The sequence below is a fragment of the Pan paniscus genome, chromosome 5 (assembly GCF_029289425.2).
Source record: "Pan paniscus chromosome 5, NHGRI_mPanPan1-v2.0_pri, whole genome shotgun sequence".
NCBI classification, from domain to species: domain Eukaryota; kingdom Metazoa; phylum Chordata; class Mammalia; order Primates; family Hominidae; genus Pan; species Pan paniscus.
The window spans coordinates 46483160-46498512 of NC_073254.2; the positions used below are offsets into that span (position 1 = coordinate 46483160).

At 58.5% G+C, this 15353-nt stretch overlaps 1 protein-coding gene across 1 annotated transcript; it reads left to right on the plus strand.

Annotated features, from left to right (window-relative positions):
* Positions 1 to 497: 497 nt before the first annotated feature.
* LOC100988452 (complement C4-B) lies at positions 498 to 15323 on the plus strand. The gene is made up of 41 exons (XM_003831534.5): positions 498 to 648; positions 781 to 979; positions 1188 to 1389; positions 1599 to 1669; positions 1748 to 1836; positions 2055 to 2137; positions 2308 to 2404; positions 2543 to 2648; positions 2746 to 2878; positions 3295 to 3410; positions 3510 to 3689; positions 3835 to 4017; positions 4150 to 4335; positions 4489 to 4647; positions 4899 to 5025; positions 5194 to 5268; positions 5521 to 5718; positions 5810 to 5921; positions 6013 to 6083; positions 6342 to 6481; positions 6595 to 6804; positions 7049 to 7100; positions 7202 to 7291; positions 7427 to 7636; positions 7816 to 7891; positions 8052 to 8208; positions 8307 to 8423; positions 8529 to 8700; positions 8928 to 9160; positions 9240 to 9407; positions 9803 to 9862; positions 10902 to 10995; positions 11093 to 11279; positions 11394 to 11484; positions 11575 to 11649; positions 13141 to 13243; positions 13408 to 13497; positions 13582 to 13680; positions 13863 to 13946; positions 14209 to 14341; positions 14485 to 15323. Exons 1-41 carry the CDS (start codon positions 584 to 586, stop codon positions 14624 to 14626), a joined length of 5235 nt encoding a protein of 1744 aa, XP_003831582.4. The 5' UTR covers positions 498 to 583; the 3' UTR covers positions 14627 to 15323.
* The last annotated feature ends 30 nt before the right edge of the window (positions 15324 to 15353 follow it).

Below are 15353 nucleotides of genomic sequence, written 5' to 3' on the forward strand. Positions count from 1 at the left end.
GCCTCATTCAGAGAGGAAAGGGGTCAGGGGTTCACTCTGACGTTCAGGCCATTCTCCCTGTGGAGTGGTGAGGGTGTACCTAATCTCCTAAACCACGGAATTTCTGTTAGGGCCTAAAAAAGCAAAAGCCTAGTATAGTTCAATTTGTGTTGGAATGAAAGTAAGAGACAAGTGTCTTAGAAGCCTGTCATTGTTTTGTGAGGGCCTTTAAATATCCTGTACTCGTGGGCCATGTTGGGCCCTTGTACACCCAGGTATACATGAGCTTGTGTGCACCTATACCCTGATACAGATATACCTGGTAGGGGGAGGTGCTCAGGCACTGGAATGAGAGGAGTTAACGGGGAAGGACAGGGTTATTTCTGGGCCAAGATTCAGAGTTTCCCATGGACATCCAGGTGTCCGGGGCGCCCCCACAACGCTGGGCCCGAGGCCAGTTGCACTTCTTGGCTGTCACGTGGTTTCCCAGCTTAGCTGGGCTGGGGGAGGAGCAAGGTCCAGAGTCAACTCTGCCCCGAGCCCTAGCTTGGCCAGAAGGTAGCAGACAGACAGACGGATCTAACCTCTCTTGGATCCTCCAGCCATGAGGCTGCTCTGGGGGCTGATCTGGGCATCCAGCTTCTTCACCTTATCTCTGCAGAAGCCCAGGTCCTGGAGGCGGGATGCTGGGTGCTTGGATTGGGACAGGGCTGGCATCGGGACCCGATTCGGGAGTGAGGGAGAGCAGGGGTGGAGGTGTCAGAGCGAAGTCTGACTGCTGATCCTGTCTGTTCTCCCCAGGTTGCTCTTGTTCTCTCCTTCTGTGGTTCATCTGGGGGTCCCCCTATCGGTGGGGGTGCAGCTCCAGGATGTGCCCCGAGGACAGGTAGTGAAAGGATCAGTGTTCCTGAGAAACCCATCTCATAATAATGTCCCCTGCTCCCCAAAGGTGGACTTCACCCTTAGCTCAGAAAGAGACTTCGCACTCCTCAGTCTCCAGGTAACCAGACCCCATGCCCTCCTGCTGCTTGTGGGGGCCTCCTGCCCTGTTCCCATCTGTCTTGTAAGTGTCATCATCTTCCCACTGGCCTCCTCCCCTCCTGTCTTCCCACCCTGGCATTCTCCTTCCACGTTTCTCCCTTGGTCTCTGTCCTTTTTGGTCAGCTGTCTCTTGCTCTGTGACCCGCTCCCTCTCCCTCTCCTGACAGGTGCCCTTGAAAGATGCGAAGAGGTGTGGCCTCCATCAACTCCTCAGAGGCCCTGAGGTCCAGCTGGTGGCCCATTCGCCATGGCTAAAGGACTCTCTGTCCAGAACGACAAACATCCAGGGTATCAACCTGCTCTTCTCCTCTCGCCGGGGGCACCTCTTTTTGCAGACGGACCAGCCCATTTACAACCCTGGCCAGCGGGGTGAGTCTCAGCCCCAGGGCCTCAACCTTTAACCCTCTCCGAGCCCTCTCAGGATGAGTTTGGTGCCCCCTAAGTGAGATAACCTGAAAGAAAGTGCCACACGGAAGGGGTGCTTAGGAAACATTTGTCCCCTGCTCCCTCTATGGAGTTTGACCCACCCTCCCCTTGCACATGGACCCCTGCTCACCTCTCTCCTCCTCCACTCCCAGTTCGGTACCGGGTCTTTGCTCTGGATCAGAAGATGCGCCCGAGCACTGACACCATCACAGTCACGGTGGAGGTGAGTCCCCGACCTCTGGCCTTCCTGATCCTGGCCACTGATGTGACCTCCTGCCTGTGAGCACTTCTCCCCTTGCAGAACTCTCACGGCCTCCGCGTGCGGAAGAAGGAGGTGTACATGCCCTCGTCCATCTTCCAGGATGACTTTGTGATCCCAGACATCTCAGAGTGAGCGCTCCCAATGTGGGGGCTGCCCCCAAGCTACACCACCCCAATTCCTGTTAGGCTCTCCACCTCCCACACAGAGGCACGTCCCCAGATGCCCTGACCCTCAGCCTCCTGAGCCTCTGATTAACCCCCACAGTCCTCTTCCCAGGGAAGCAGGCTGCTGGCTCTCCGTGCCCCACTGTACAGATGGGCTGAGCCCCTTCCTTGTCCATTCTCAGGCCAGGGACCTGGAAGATCTCAGCCCGATTCTCAGATGGCCTGGAATCCAACAGCAGCACCCAGTTTGAGGTGAAGAAATATGGTGAGAGCTGGAAACTGGAGGGACAGGCAGCTGCTTTCCTGAAGGAAATAAGGGTGGAAGGAGAGGTAGTGGGAGCAGCTCAGGGCAGGGAGATATGGGTGCCACAGCCCTGAGCAGAGGGGAGTCTTTGAGCTGGAGTCTGACCTGCCTATCCCTTCACCCTGGGTCAGTCCTTCCCAACTTTGAGGTGAAGATCACCCCTGGAAAGCCCTACATCCTGACGGTGCCAGGCCATCTTGATGAAATGCAGTTAGACATCCAGGCCAGGTAATACCTCCCTCCCCACCTCTGCCCACCAGCACCGGGTCCTGCTCCCTACTCAGTATGAATGGGCTCCTGCTTCCCTGCCCTCGGGCCATTATTCCCCCCAGCCCTTGGCCCACCCTCTTCTCTCTGCCACGACAGGTACATCTATGGGAAGCCAGTGCAGGGGGTGGCATATGTGCACTTTGGGCTCCTAGATGAGGATGGTAAGAAGACTTTCTTTCGGGGGCTGGAGAGTCAGACCAAGGTAGGAAGGAGAATAGGGGCTGGGGAGGGGAAGGGGCAAGGGAGGTGAGGTGGGAGACTCAGTCTCACCCTATGTCCTGTTTCTTTCTATGCCCCAGCTGGTGAATGGACAGAGCCACATTTCCCTCTCAAAGGCAGAGTTCCAGGACGCCCTGGAGAAGCTGAATATGGGCATTACTGACCTCCAGGGGCTGCGCCTCTACGTTGCTGCAGCCATCATTGAGTCTCCAGGTGGGTGACTTTCCCTTATTGTAACCCCAGACCCTTGCCTCTGACCTCTGAGCTAACCCTCTGTCCTCCAGCACCAACACCACCCCACTTCTCACACCTCATCTCAGACTCAAAACCAGGAAACACCCAGGAGACCTGGTTTCTCTCCAACTCTGTTTCCGTGACTCGGCCCTTTTCCCTGGCTGAGTTTATTTATTTCTTTGCTCGTTCTGCTCATTCATTCACTCCTCCAGTGGACATGTGTTGTTCAATGCCCTGTGCTGGGCCTCAGCATGCACAGACAGGAATACAGCAGCCTGCGCCCTGGGAGCTCACTGTCTTGTGGGAGGGAACCACTCAAGCCACTCCCCACTTGTCCTCCTGTCTCTCTCTTCTTGGACTCTGTCCCCCACCTCTCTCTGTCCTTTGTTTTGCAGGTGGGGAGATGGAGGAGGCAGAGCTCACATCCTGGTATTTTGTGTCATCTCCCTTCTCCTTGGATCTTAGCAAGACCAAGCGACACCTTGTGCCTGGGGCCCCCTTCCTGCTGCAGGTTTCTTCCAGAGGGGAAGGATGAGTAGGGAGGATGTGGTAGTTAGGAGGGCTCAGGGTCTGACCACTCTCTTTTGCCTGCCCTCCTTTACCTGCCTAGGCCTTGGTCCGTGAGATGTCAGGCTCCCCAGCTTCTGGCATTCCTGTCAAAGTTTCTGCCACGGTGTCTTCTCCTGGATCTGTTCCTGAAGTCCAGGACATTCAGCAAAACACAGATGGGAGCGGCCAAGTCAGCATTTCCATCATTATGCCTCAGACCGTCTCAGAGCTGCAGCTCTCAGTAGGACTCCTCGGACCCCTGGGAGATGGTGGGGGAAGGGGAGGAGGGTGAGCTGGGGTCCCAAGGATCCATGGCCTGACTTGGGGGGAAGGTGGGGTACCTGGCTCTGAGCTACTACCCTATTCGCACCTGACCCCCTCTCCAGGTATCTGCAGGCTCCCCCCATCCAGCAATAGCCAGGCTCACTGTGGCAGCCCCACCTTCAGGAGGCCCCGGGTTTCTGTCTATTGAGCGGCCGGATTCTCGACCTCCTCGTGTTGGGGACACTCTGAACCTGAACTTGCGAGCCGTGGGCAGTGGGGCCACCTTTTCTCATTACTACTACATGGTGTGCATGAGCTGGGGAGTCAAGGAGGGCTGGGGTGCAGGGAAGAGCCCTCTGGGTGGGGCTGGGGGGGTTCAAGGCTGAGGCTGTCCCATGAAGAGGCAACCACTCTTGTCCCTCCCATTCTTGGCCCAGATCCTATCCCGAGGGCAGATCGTGTTCATGAATCGAGAGCCCAAGAGGACCCTGACCTCGGTCTCGGTGTTTGTGGACCATCACCTGGCACCCTCCTTCTACTTTGTGGCCTTCTACTACCATGGAGACCACCCAGTGGCCAACTCCCTGCGAGTGGATGTCCAGGCTGGGGCCTGCGAGGGCAAGGTGACCGGGGTCAGGAGAGATGGCACTTGTGCTGAGGGGGTTGAGGACAGGGTGATTGCCAACAGGGCATGGATTTAGCTTGGGGGCAGTGAGGATACGGGGACTGAAGGAAGCTCTCCCACTCTGACCGCCCCCACCTCCCGCCCCTGCCAGCTGGAGCTCAGCGTGGACGGTGCCAAGCAGTACCGGAACGGGGAGTCCGTGAAGCTCCACTTAGAAACCGACTCCCTAGCCCTGGTGGCGCTGGGAGCCTTGGACACAGCTCTGTATGCTGCAGGCAGCAAGTCCCACAAGCCCCTCAACATGGGCAAGGTTTGTCCAGACCCTCTCCACAGCTCTCTCACCCCTCCATGGCTCATCCCCCTGCTTCCCTGAGCCCTGGGCGCAGCCCCTGGATCCCACGGAGGCTCCCCACAGTCTCTTCCCCACTTGGCCCTGTGGTCTCCATCTCCTGGCTCTGTATCCTTTCCTATCCCCCCATGCGCTGCCCTCTCACCTGTGCCGAGTGCTCAGTCCTGCCCCTCAGCCACACTTGGCTCCTAGCATTCCTGCCTTTCTTGCAGGTCTTTGAAGCTATGAACAGCTATGACCTCGGCTGTGGTCCTGGGGGTGGGGACAGTGCCCTTCAGGTGTTCCAGGCAGCGGGCCTGGCCTTTTCTGATGGAGACCAGTGGACCTTATCCAGAAAGAGTGAGAACAGAGAAGGAAGGGGAGTGGGTGGCGGGAAGATAAGGAAGGAGGAAGGGGCTGAGGGGACCAGGTAGGAAGAGTCCAGGCAGGAAGGGCTGGGCAGGGGAAGGGGAGGAGGGGAGGAGGCCGAGTGCCTGACGGCTGGACTGCAGCCTTTCTCTCTACCAGGACTAAGCTGTCCCAAGGAGAAGACAACCCGGAAAAAGAGAAACGTGAACTTCCAAAAGGCGATTAATGAGAAATGTGAGTTGCGGGTGCCTAGGCAGTAGCTTGGGCTCTCCACCTGGGATCCGGGTTGGGGGTCTGCCCCTCGGCTCCTTGCTGAACCCATGTGTGGTATTTGGGGCCAGAGATCCGAATTCCGGGATTACAAGTGGAAGGTGGGCAGCTCTCTCCAGCAGCCTCTCTTATGTTGCTGGTCTCAAGGGGTCGGGGCGGGGGCTGAGGTGTATGTCCTTTTTGTCCTCTCATGCTCACCCCCACCTGGCCCTGCAGTGGGTCAGTATGCTTCCCCAACAGCCAAGCGCTGCTGCCAGGATGGGGTGACACGTCTGCCCATGATGCGTTCCTGCGAGCAGCGGGCAGCCCGCGTGCAGCAGCCGGACTGCCGGGAGCCCTTCCTGTCCTGCTGCCAATTTGCTGAGAGTCTGCGCAAGAAGAGCAGGGACAAGGGCCAGGCGGGCCTCCAACGAGGTGAGGGGCTGGGCAGGGCTAGGGCACAGGTGGCGGCGCTTGGAAAGGCAGAACGGTCCCCTCCTCACTCCCGTCCACCGTGGTCCCCCAGCCCTGGAGATCCTGCAGGAGGAGGACCTGATTGATGAGGATGACATTCCCGTGCGCAGCTTCTTCCCGGAGAACTGGCTCTGGAGAGTGGAAACAGTGGACCGCTTTCAAATGTGAGAGTGTGTGCCGGCCCGGCCTTTTCTCTGTGCTGTGTCTCGGGGCCAGCCAGGGTATGATGGGCCTTCTCTGCCTTTCCCTACACAGATTGACACTGTGGCTCCCCGACTCCCTGACCACGTGGGAGATCCATGGCCTGAGCCTGTCCAAAACCAAAGGTGATGTCACCCTGTCTGGGCCTCAGGTGACCCCACTTCCATTTCCCTGTACCCCAGCTCCCTGTTCCCTTTGCTCTTAGTGTAGGAAGAGGGTCCAGTGATCTGGGGAGGTCTGTGCCAGCGTGCAGCTGGCGTGGGCCAGAGGGCAGAGGCAGACTGAGACAGAGCTGGGTCACCCCCACCCCTCCCTCCTGTGGCCCTGAAGCTTTGATGGCCCCTCTGATCTCTGCCCCTGCGCCCACGCTTCCCTTCCCTCAGGCCTATGTGTGGCCACCCCAGTCCAGCTCCGGGTGTTCCGCGAGTTCCACCTGCACCTCCGCCTGCCCATGTCTGTCCGCCGCTTTGAGCAGCTGGAGCTACGGCCTGTCCTCTATAACTACCTGGATAAAAACCTGACTGTGAGGCCCCATGGGAGCCTGAGCATACAGGAGTTGGGGGAGCCAGGGCCCAGTGAGGGGTGGGGAGGCTAACCGGGCCAGGACTCTGGCCATCCTCGTTTTCCTGCCCTCAGGTGAGCGTCCACGTGTCCCCAGTGGAGGGGCTGTGCCTGGCTGGGGGCGGAGGGCTGGCCCAGCAGGTGCTGGTGCCTGCGGGCTCTGCCCGGCCTGTTGCCTTCTCTGTGGTGCCCACGGCAGCCGCCGCTGTGTCTCTGAAGGTGGTGGCTCGAGGGTCCTTCGAATTCCCTGTGGGAGATGCGGTGTCCAAGGTTCTGCAGATTGAGGTGAATGGAGCACCCCTGAATATAAGTCCCCGGGCCCCCAGCTTTGTCCTCCACCCTCAGCACTCTCTCTGCTGGCCAGGCCAGGGGCCCAACACCCGAACCAATGCCTTGGTCTGTTCCCATCTTCTACAATTCTGATCCAACTCTGTCCCTGGAGTTGAAACTCAAAGTTCTGGGGGAGTCTGTGCTGGCAGGGCAGGCTGTAGTCCTGTGTGACCTCACAACCATGTTTTCCCTGAGACAGAAGGAAGGGGCCATCCATACAGAGGAGCTGGTCTATGAACTCAACCCCTTGGGTGAGTGACCCTCTACCTCCAGCCATTGGTTTCCTAAGTGGGTACAGGTGGTGGGGGATGTGGACAGCAGGACAGGCTGCCAACTTCCCCCATTTCCCTAGACCACCGAGGCCGGACCTTGGAAATACCTGGCAACTCTGATCCCAATATGATCCCTGATGGGGACTTTAACAGCTACGTCAGGGTTACAGGTGGGAATGCCCTTTAGTCCCTTCCCAGTGGCCACCTTCAGATTCATGTGGGACCTGTGGATCCCTGCTTGGTCCCACTCCCCGTGAGCCTCTGACGCAGAGTCCTCAGACCTCCACCCTCTCCCTCCCATGTAGCCTCAGATCCATTGGACACTTTAGGCTCTGAGGGGGCCTTGTCACCAGGAGGCGTGGCCTCCCTCTTGAGGCTTCCTCGAGGCTGTGGGGAGCAAACCATGATCTACTTGGCTCCGACACTGGCTGCTTCCCGCTACCTGGACAAGACAGAGCAGTGGAGCACACTGCCTCCCGAGACCAAGGACCACGCCGTGGATCTGATCCAGAAAGGTTCTGGGTGCAAGGGCAAGCAGGAGGGGGTCCAGGAAAGGACAGTTACTGGAAGATGCACAGCCCAGGAGGCTACAGAGGGAAAGAAAGGGGGCCCCTGATGGGGATGGGGAGCATGGCCTTGGGCTCAAACAGCAGAAGGGTGAGTGTCACCTGAGCGGCCACCTTTCCTCTCCAAGGCTACATGCGGATCCAGCAGTTTCGGAAGGCGGATGGTTCCTATGCGGCTTGGTTGTCACGGGACAGCAGCACCTGGTGAGCTTGGGAGAGTGGTTCCAGGGTTCTGAGGGGGTCAGAGCTGGGGCAGGGGTGGGACAGAGCTGGTACGATGGGAGGGTGGATAACCAGGCACCTGGGGGCGTGGGCATAATGAGAAGCAAGTCCTTATCCCCAACCCTCCTTTCCTCCCCTCCAGGCTCACAGCCTTTGTGTTGAAGGTCCTGAGTTTGGCCCAGGAGCAGGTAGGAGGCTCACCTGAGAAACTGCAGGAGACATCTAACTGGCTTCTGTCCCAGCAGCAGGCTGACGGCTCGTTCCAGGACCTCTCTCCAGTGATACATAGGGGCATGCAGGTGCGGGCATGCTGGGGCTGGCCCGAGAAGCGCCTGTCGGAGGACTCTCTTTGCCCCTTCCCCCTCCTGTTTGACATCTTCTTTTCTCCCCTTACTAGGGGGGTTTGGTGGGCAATGATGAGACTGTGGCACTCACAGCCTTTGTGACCATCGCCCTTCATCATGGGCTGGCCGTCTTCCAGGATGAGGGTGCAGAGCCATTGAAGCAGAGAGTGGTAAGTTCAGTGGCGTTTCTGCCCTCTGCTGGCCCCCAGCTCTCTCCCTTTTTCCTCAGGAACCCAGGGGTCCAGGCCCCAGACCCTCCTCCCGTTTTCTTCCAGGAAGCCTCCATCTCAAAGGCAAACTCATTTTTGGGGGAGAAAGCAAGTGCTGGGCTCCTGGGTGCTCACGCAGCTGCCATCACGGCCTATGCCCTGACACTGACCAAGGCCCCTGCGGACCTGCGGGGTGTTGCCCACAACAACCTCATGGCAATGGCCCAGGAGACTGGAGGTGAGGGGTGAGGGGCTCTGGCAGTGAGCCTGAGGCCCAGGGGACCTTAGGATCCCTGAGTGTGCCCAGGGGGAGGGGCTGGATGAAGACTCAGAGGAGGAATGAAGTTATAAGCAGGGGTGGGTTGGGGGAGACTCAGGAGAGCCCAGCAGGGGGTGGCTAAGGGCCAGGGGACCAGGCTCTTCTCCCTGCCTTCCTGTTTACTCGTGGTCTCCCTTCACTTCCAGATAACCTGTACTGGGGCTCAGTCACTGGTTCTCAGAGCAATGCCGTGTCGCCCACCCCGGCTCCTCGCAACCCATCCGACCCCATGCCCCAGGCCCCAGCCCTGTGGATTGAAACCACAGCCTACGCCCTGCTGCACCTCCTGCTTCACGAGGGCAAAGCAGAGATGGCAGACCAGGCTGCGGCCTGGCTCACCCGTCAGGGCAGCTTCCAAGGGGGATTCCGCAGTACCCAAGTAGGGGCCGTCCCCGGGCTCTGGGGGTGGGTAGTCCTCAGACCAAGGGCTTGCTTGAGTCCTGGCTCAACCTCCCTAGGACACGGTGATTGCCCTGGATGCCCTGTCTGCCTACTGGATTGCCTCCCACACCACTGAGGAGAGGGGTCTCAATGTGACTCTCAGCTCCACAGGCCGGAATGGGTTCAAGTCCCACGCGCTGCAGCTGAACAACCGCCAGATTCGCGGCCTGGAGGAGGAGCTGCAGGTGAACCACTCCCTGGTGAACCACTCCCTCGCCTGGGTAGCCAGGACACCTGGGCCTCGTGGCCAGGCCAGAAGCCGTCCCCACCCTCCCACCCGTGGCATCCCCGCAGCACTTCTTCCTGGGGTCTTCGGGGGAAGACTGACTTCCTGGCTGTGTGACCTGGAGCTCTGAGCTTCAGTTTTGTCACTTGTAGAGTAACATACACAGAGTTCACCCTACAGGGTCGTTAGAAGGCTGAAGTGAGATAATTCACGTGCTGGTATAAACTTTGTGGAAATGTGAGGTGGGGAGAGGAGGTGGGGCTGTTTTGAGGAAGGAGATAAGTTTATTGGAGCCTCAAAAACAGGTTTGCTTGTGCCCTTCTAACATCGCCTTCCCTTTTCTGTTGCTGAAAGTTTTCCTTGGGCAGCAAGATCAATGTGAAGGTGGGAGGAAACAGCAAAGGAACCCTGAAGGTGAGGGCCAGGGAAGGGGCGGGGCCAGGCACTGGTGGAGGAGAGGGTGTGGAGTGAGAGGCCTGTGGGCAGAGGCGCATGGTCCGGGGAAGGAGGCAGACACCTCAGGGTTGGTGTCCCGTGCTTCTGTCCTGGGTGTTTTTCCCCCTGCTTGCTCTCCCCATCTCTGGGTACCTGTTGTTTCCTTTACCCGCCTCAGTGCTGGTGGCTCCGAATCCCACTCCTCAGCCCAGGCCTCTTCCCTGAACCATGGGCCCCACTTGTCCCACTCCCACAGCACCTCAGACGAGGCATGTCCCAAAGCCCTTCTTCATTCTGTGTCTCTTGTCTGGCTGGTGGGAGCCCCTCCCAGCCAGGAGCCCAGCCACTACTCTAGAGGCCGTGTTAGTGGCCCCTCTCCCAAGCCTGTCCTTATGTCCCTAGTGACTCCTCCTCTGCTCCCCTGCTGCCTGTGGCCCTTGGTGCTGCATCCTAGATTCTGTGCTGAGACGGCCTTCTCCCTACCTGGAACTTCTCTCTACCTCCTGTCTCCCCTGTCTGATCCACTGTCCACACGGCAGTGACACTGACCTTCCAAAAGCCCCAGCCAGATCAGCCTTGGGGAAAAGTCACTCCCCGCTGCCCACGGCTCAGATGGCTGGGCCTCTGCCCACCTCTCCGGCCAGACAGCTCTCCTTGTCTACACAGATCCCCTTGCCTTTCCTGTCCTTCCCTGCTTCTTGGCCCACAGGACAAGCTGTTTCTTCTCCTTCAAGCGTTGGCCAGAAGCCTTTCCTGAGCTTTTCAGTCCAGCCTCTTCCCAGCACAGTCTAGAGTGTTGGCCTCTGGGGGCAGGCCCCTGCTTCTTTACCTCTCTGTCTCGCCTGACACCTGTGGCGAATGTGGTGCCACTCGTGTGTGTGGACTGTGCAGTGACGGGGAGGAAAAGGGGCTGAAGGCCTCAAATCCCGTAGCCCGGGGAGATGCCCTTAGGTATGGCACCAGAGAGGTCTGTGGCCTCACATGTCCCACGTCCTCTCCCTGCCCCTTGCTGAGCCAGGTCCTTCGTACCTACAATGTCCTGGACATGAAGAACACGACCTGCCAGGACCTACAGATAGAAGTGACAGTCAAAGGCCACGTCGAGTACACGAGTGAGTGTGGGGGTTGGGAGGCCTTGGGGCCAGGCAGGGGCTGGCGCAGGGAGCCGGGTGGCCATCCCAGCCCTCCTCACAATGCTTCCCTGTGCAGTGGAAGCAAACGAGGACTATGAGGACTATGAGTACGATGAGCTTCCAGCCAAGGATGACCCAGATGCCCCTCTGCAGCCCGTGACACCCCTGCAGCTGTTTGAGGGTCGGAGGAACCGCCGCAGGAGGGAGGCGCCCAAGGTGGTGGAGGAGCAGGAGTCCAGGGTGCACTACACTGTGTGCATCTGGTGGGCGCCGGGAGCTGCCCTGGGCCAGGGGAGGGAGGGCAGGACCCAGGCTGGGGCTGGGCTTCTGGAGCCCGCGCAGGCAGAACCTGGACGACAGCTCACACGTCTCCACAGGCGGAACGGCAAGGTGGGGCTGTCTGGCATGGCCATCGCGGACGTCACCCTCCTGAGTGGATTCCACGCCCTGCGTGCTGACCTGGAGAAGGTGTGGTCAGCCACCCAGGGCAACCCCCTCTGTCCCAGGTACTGAGCCCTGTCATGTGCAGGGCCTGTGACCAACTCCCCTTTTCCACAGCTGACCTCCCTCTCTGACCGTTATGTGAGCCACTTTGAGACCGAGGGGCCCCACGTCCTGCTGTATTTTGACTCGGTGAGTGGGGAGAGATGAGGCAGGAAGGGACTCGATGGCACCGGGTTTACTGAGTATGCGTTAGGAGGTTTCTCAGGAGTCAGCTGTGTCAGCGGCTGGTGCTCTTGAGAATTTGTGATGTCATCAGAGAGAAGGACAAGAATGTGAGCCCGTGAGACACAGCAGAGTAAGGGGCAGACCTGCAGGTGGCAGGGACCGATGCCAGTCAGCGGGGACCCTCAGGGCTTGAGAGGGAGTCTTTCCTAATGCTGGTTTTATTCAGCTTGAGGGGCTGCCTTTGTTTTTTTGTTGAACTTCCTATCTTTTTTTTAATATTAAAGCGTATTTTCCTTTACAAAGTGATGGTGGCCATAGATGATAGTTGTATTTGTCTTTTCACGACCTTATTTGGCTAAAATAGTTATCAACCCTCTTACGGCCCTCAAAACATTTTTATTTGTTTATTTAGTAAAGACAGGGTCTCGCTCTTTTGCCCAGGCTGGTCTTGAACTCCCGGCCTCAAGCGATCCTCTGGCCTAGGCCTTTCAAAGTACCGGATTTACAGGCCAGAGCCACCATGCCCGGCCTTCAAAAAAAGTTTTGGAACATTTACTGTAACCTCTGGGAGAAAATGTGAGAAAGGTGTGGTGGCTGTCATTAGCCAGCTGTTTGTAGGTCAGGGAGACCCCTACCCAGTGTGTGCAGAGGGGCCAGCCCCCATCAGCTGGGGAAGCCTGGCTGACACATCTGGGTTGAACACAATAGAAAACACAGAGCCAGCAAGATTCCCGGATAAGGAGCTGACGGTGCAGCAGCCTAGCTCAGGAGGGATACTGGCACGGCACCGTGTGGACTGGGCCCGCGTGGGCACGAGGAGGGGTCAGGCCTGGGACCTGAGTCGGGGGGTCAGGCAGGATGACAGAACCTGCAGTTAGGTTGTGGCAAATAAAGGAGGACCCAGTTGTATCCATGACAAAGATGAGGCCGTGAGGAGGGCGAGTGGGTTTGGGGGCAGGCAGAGTGCCTTGGAGAACTTACAGGTCCTGCCACAATCCTAATGCAAGGATGGAGCTGCAAGTTCAGTTTGGGAATCATCAGCCTGGACTGGTTTGGTGGAAGCCAGGGAGTGGTTGAGACCCCCACAGGGGAGCTCTGAGGAAGGAAGTTCAGAAGGAGGGAATGTAAGAAATGACCAGGTCAGAACCAAGGGTGGTCCAGAAGCTAACCCTTAGCTTAGGGACAGTTTCACAGAGAACACGTCCATGATGCAAGACTCTGCTGAGGGCCTGGAGCAGTGAAGACTGGGGCAAGGTCACCCTCTGGGAAGTGAAGTCACCAGAGACCTTGCGGAGCAGCTTCGAGAGTTCTCTGAGTAGGAAGGTAACAGAATGTGAAGGACACTGGAGAGAAGGCCAATAGGAAGCAAACAAAAACAGGCCAAGGAAACCCAGTACAGGGGGCTGCAGGGCCCAGGGAGTGGGTCCCTCATCTCTCCTCCCCACACTTGGCCAGGTCCCCACCTCCCGGGAGTGCGTGGGCTTTGAGGCTGTGCAGGAAGTGCCGGTGGGGCTGGTGCAGCCGGCAAGCGCAACCCTGTACGACTACTACAACCCCGGTGAGCACTGCAGGACACCCTGAAATTCAGGAGAACTTTGGCATAGGTGCCCTCCTATGGGACAGTGGACACCGGGTAGTGAGGGGGCAGAGAGCCCTGGGGCTCCCTGGGACTGAGGAGGCAGAATGGAGGGGCCTGTGCCCTAACTCCTCTCTGTTCTCCAGAGCGCAGATGTTCTGTGTTTTACGGGGCACCAAGTAAGAGCAGACTCTTGGCCACCTTGTGTTCTGCTGAAGTCTGCCAGTGTGCTGAGGGTGAGACTGAGGGCCTGGGGCGGGGCAGTGGAGGCGGGATGGCCGGGGCCCCCCCACACTGTCTGATGGGTTCCCCAACTTCAGGGAAGTGCCCTCGCCAGCGTCGCGCCCTGGAGCGGGGTCTGCAGGACGAGGATGGCTACAGGATGAAGTTTGCCTGCTACTACCCCCGTGTGGAGTACGGTCAGTCTTCCCACCGAGGCCCTGGCCTGACCCTCCCTCGGGGACCGGCTGTTTTGGTCTCTCTGGGTGTAGCCTGCTCCTCTTACAGGTCATGCACGCAGCCTGTTTGCTCTGACACCAACTTCCTACCCTCTCAGCCTCAAAGTAACTCACCTTTCCCCCTTCTCCTCACCCCCTCTTAGGCTTCCAGGTTAAGGTTCTCCGAGAAGACAGCAGAGCTGCTTTCCGCCTCTTTGAGACCAAGATCACCCAAGTCCTGCACTTCAGTATGAAGCGAACCGGAGAGGCGGGCAGGGCTGGGGGGAGACAGGGAGGCTGAGGTGTGGCCGAGGACCTGACCATCTGGAAGTGTGAAAATCCCCTTGGGCTGTCAGAAGCCTTGGGCTTGGCCATAAATAGGGAGGCAGTGGCACCTCTCCATGGGGGTGGCAAAGGTGGAATGAGAGGATCTACACAGAGTCTCCAGCCTGGGCTCACCCTGCACCTTCTCTTCCCCTCTGACCACTTTTGCGCACGTCATCCCCGCAGCCAAGGATGTCAAGGCCACTGCTAATCAGATGCGCAACTTCCTGGTTCGAGCCTCCTGCCGCCTTCGCTTGGAACCTGGGAAAGAATATTTGATCATGGGTCTGGATGGGGCCACCTATGACCTCGAGGGACAGTGAGTCATCTGGTCCCCTCAGTCTCTTGTCCTCCCCATGCCTCCCCACCTAGGCCTTGCCCCTCAGAAGCCAGATGCCTGTGCTCTCCGTTTCCACCTGCCATCCTCCCGAGCCCTGCTGACTGCCCCTTTGCCCCCTGCAGCCCCCAGTACCTGCTGGACTCGAATAGCTGGATCGAGGAGATGCCCTCTGAACGCCTGTGCCGTAGCACCCGCCAGCGGGCAGCCTGCGCCCAGCTCAACGACTTCCTCCAGGAGTATGGCACTCAGGGGTGCCAGGTGTGAGGGCTGCCCTCCCACCTCCCCTGGGAGGAACCTGAGCCTGGGAACCATGAAGCTGGAAGCACTGCTGTGTCCGCTTTCCTGAACACAGCCTGCGACCAGAGCATATTAAAGACTTTTGGCAGCAAAGTGTCAGTGTTGGCAGCGAAGTGTCAGTGTGTGTTGCTAGGGCTGAGAGCAGTGCCCCTGCCCGATGCAGTTCTGGGCAGGCCAGGTTGACATAACCTTAGACTCTCTGAGCCCTGATGACCCTTGGGCTGTTCAGCTCTGCTAGACCCTCCCAGATGACCCGCTAGGAGTCTAGTGCTTCACAGGACCACCCCGAGCAGAACTGGGACCCAAGAGCCTGCACCCCAAGGACCAGAGTCCATGCCAAGACCACCCTTCAGCTTCCAAGGCCCTCCACTGCCTGGCTGTCGCCAGTCACCACGGCCTCAGACAGGGTTTGTGCTCAGCTGACACCTCTGACACAGCTCTTCTGCCTCATGAGCTGTTGTCCAGCTACACCTCCCCGACTCTGTCCTCGTGCTGCTGGCGGTTCTGAGGTCTGCAGATTTTAGCTGAGTTCCGGGCTGTTGAAAGCCTGCTGACGCTTGGTTCTGTTATCAGTGGAATGAGGTGACTTTCCCGGAGTTGTGCAATCCTCAGGTCCGGCAGTGTCTTCTTCCAGTTACTGGTTTCAAACAAGCCAAAAGTCTGACTTTGGTGTGTTTGTGAATCCTCTGAGGAA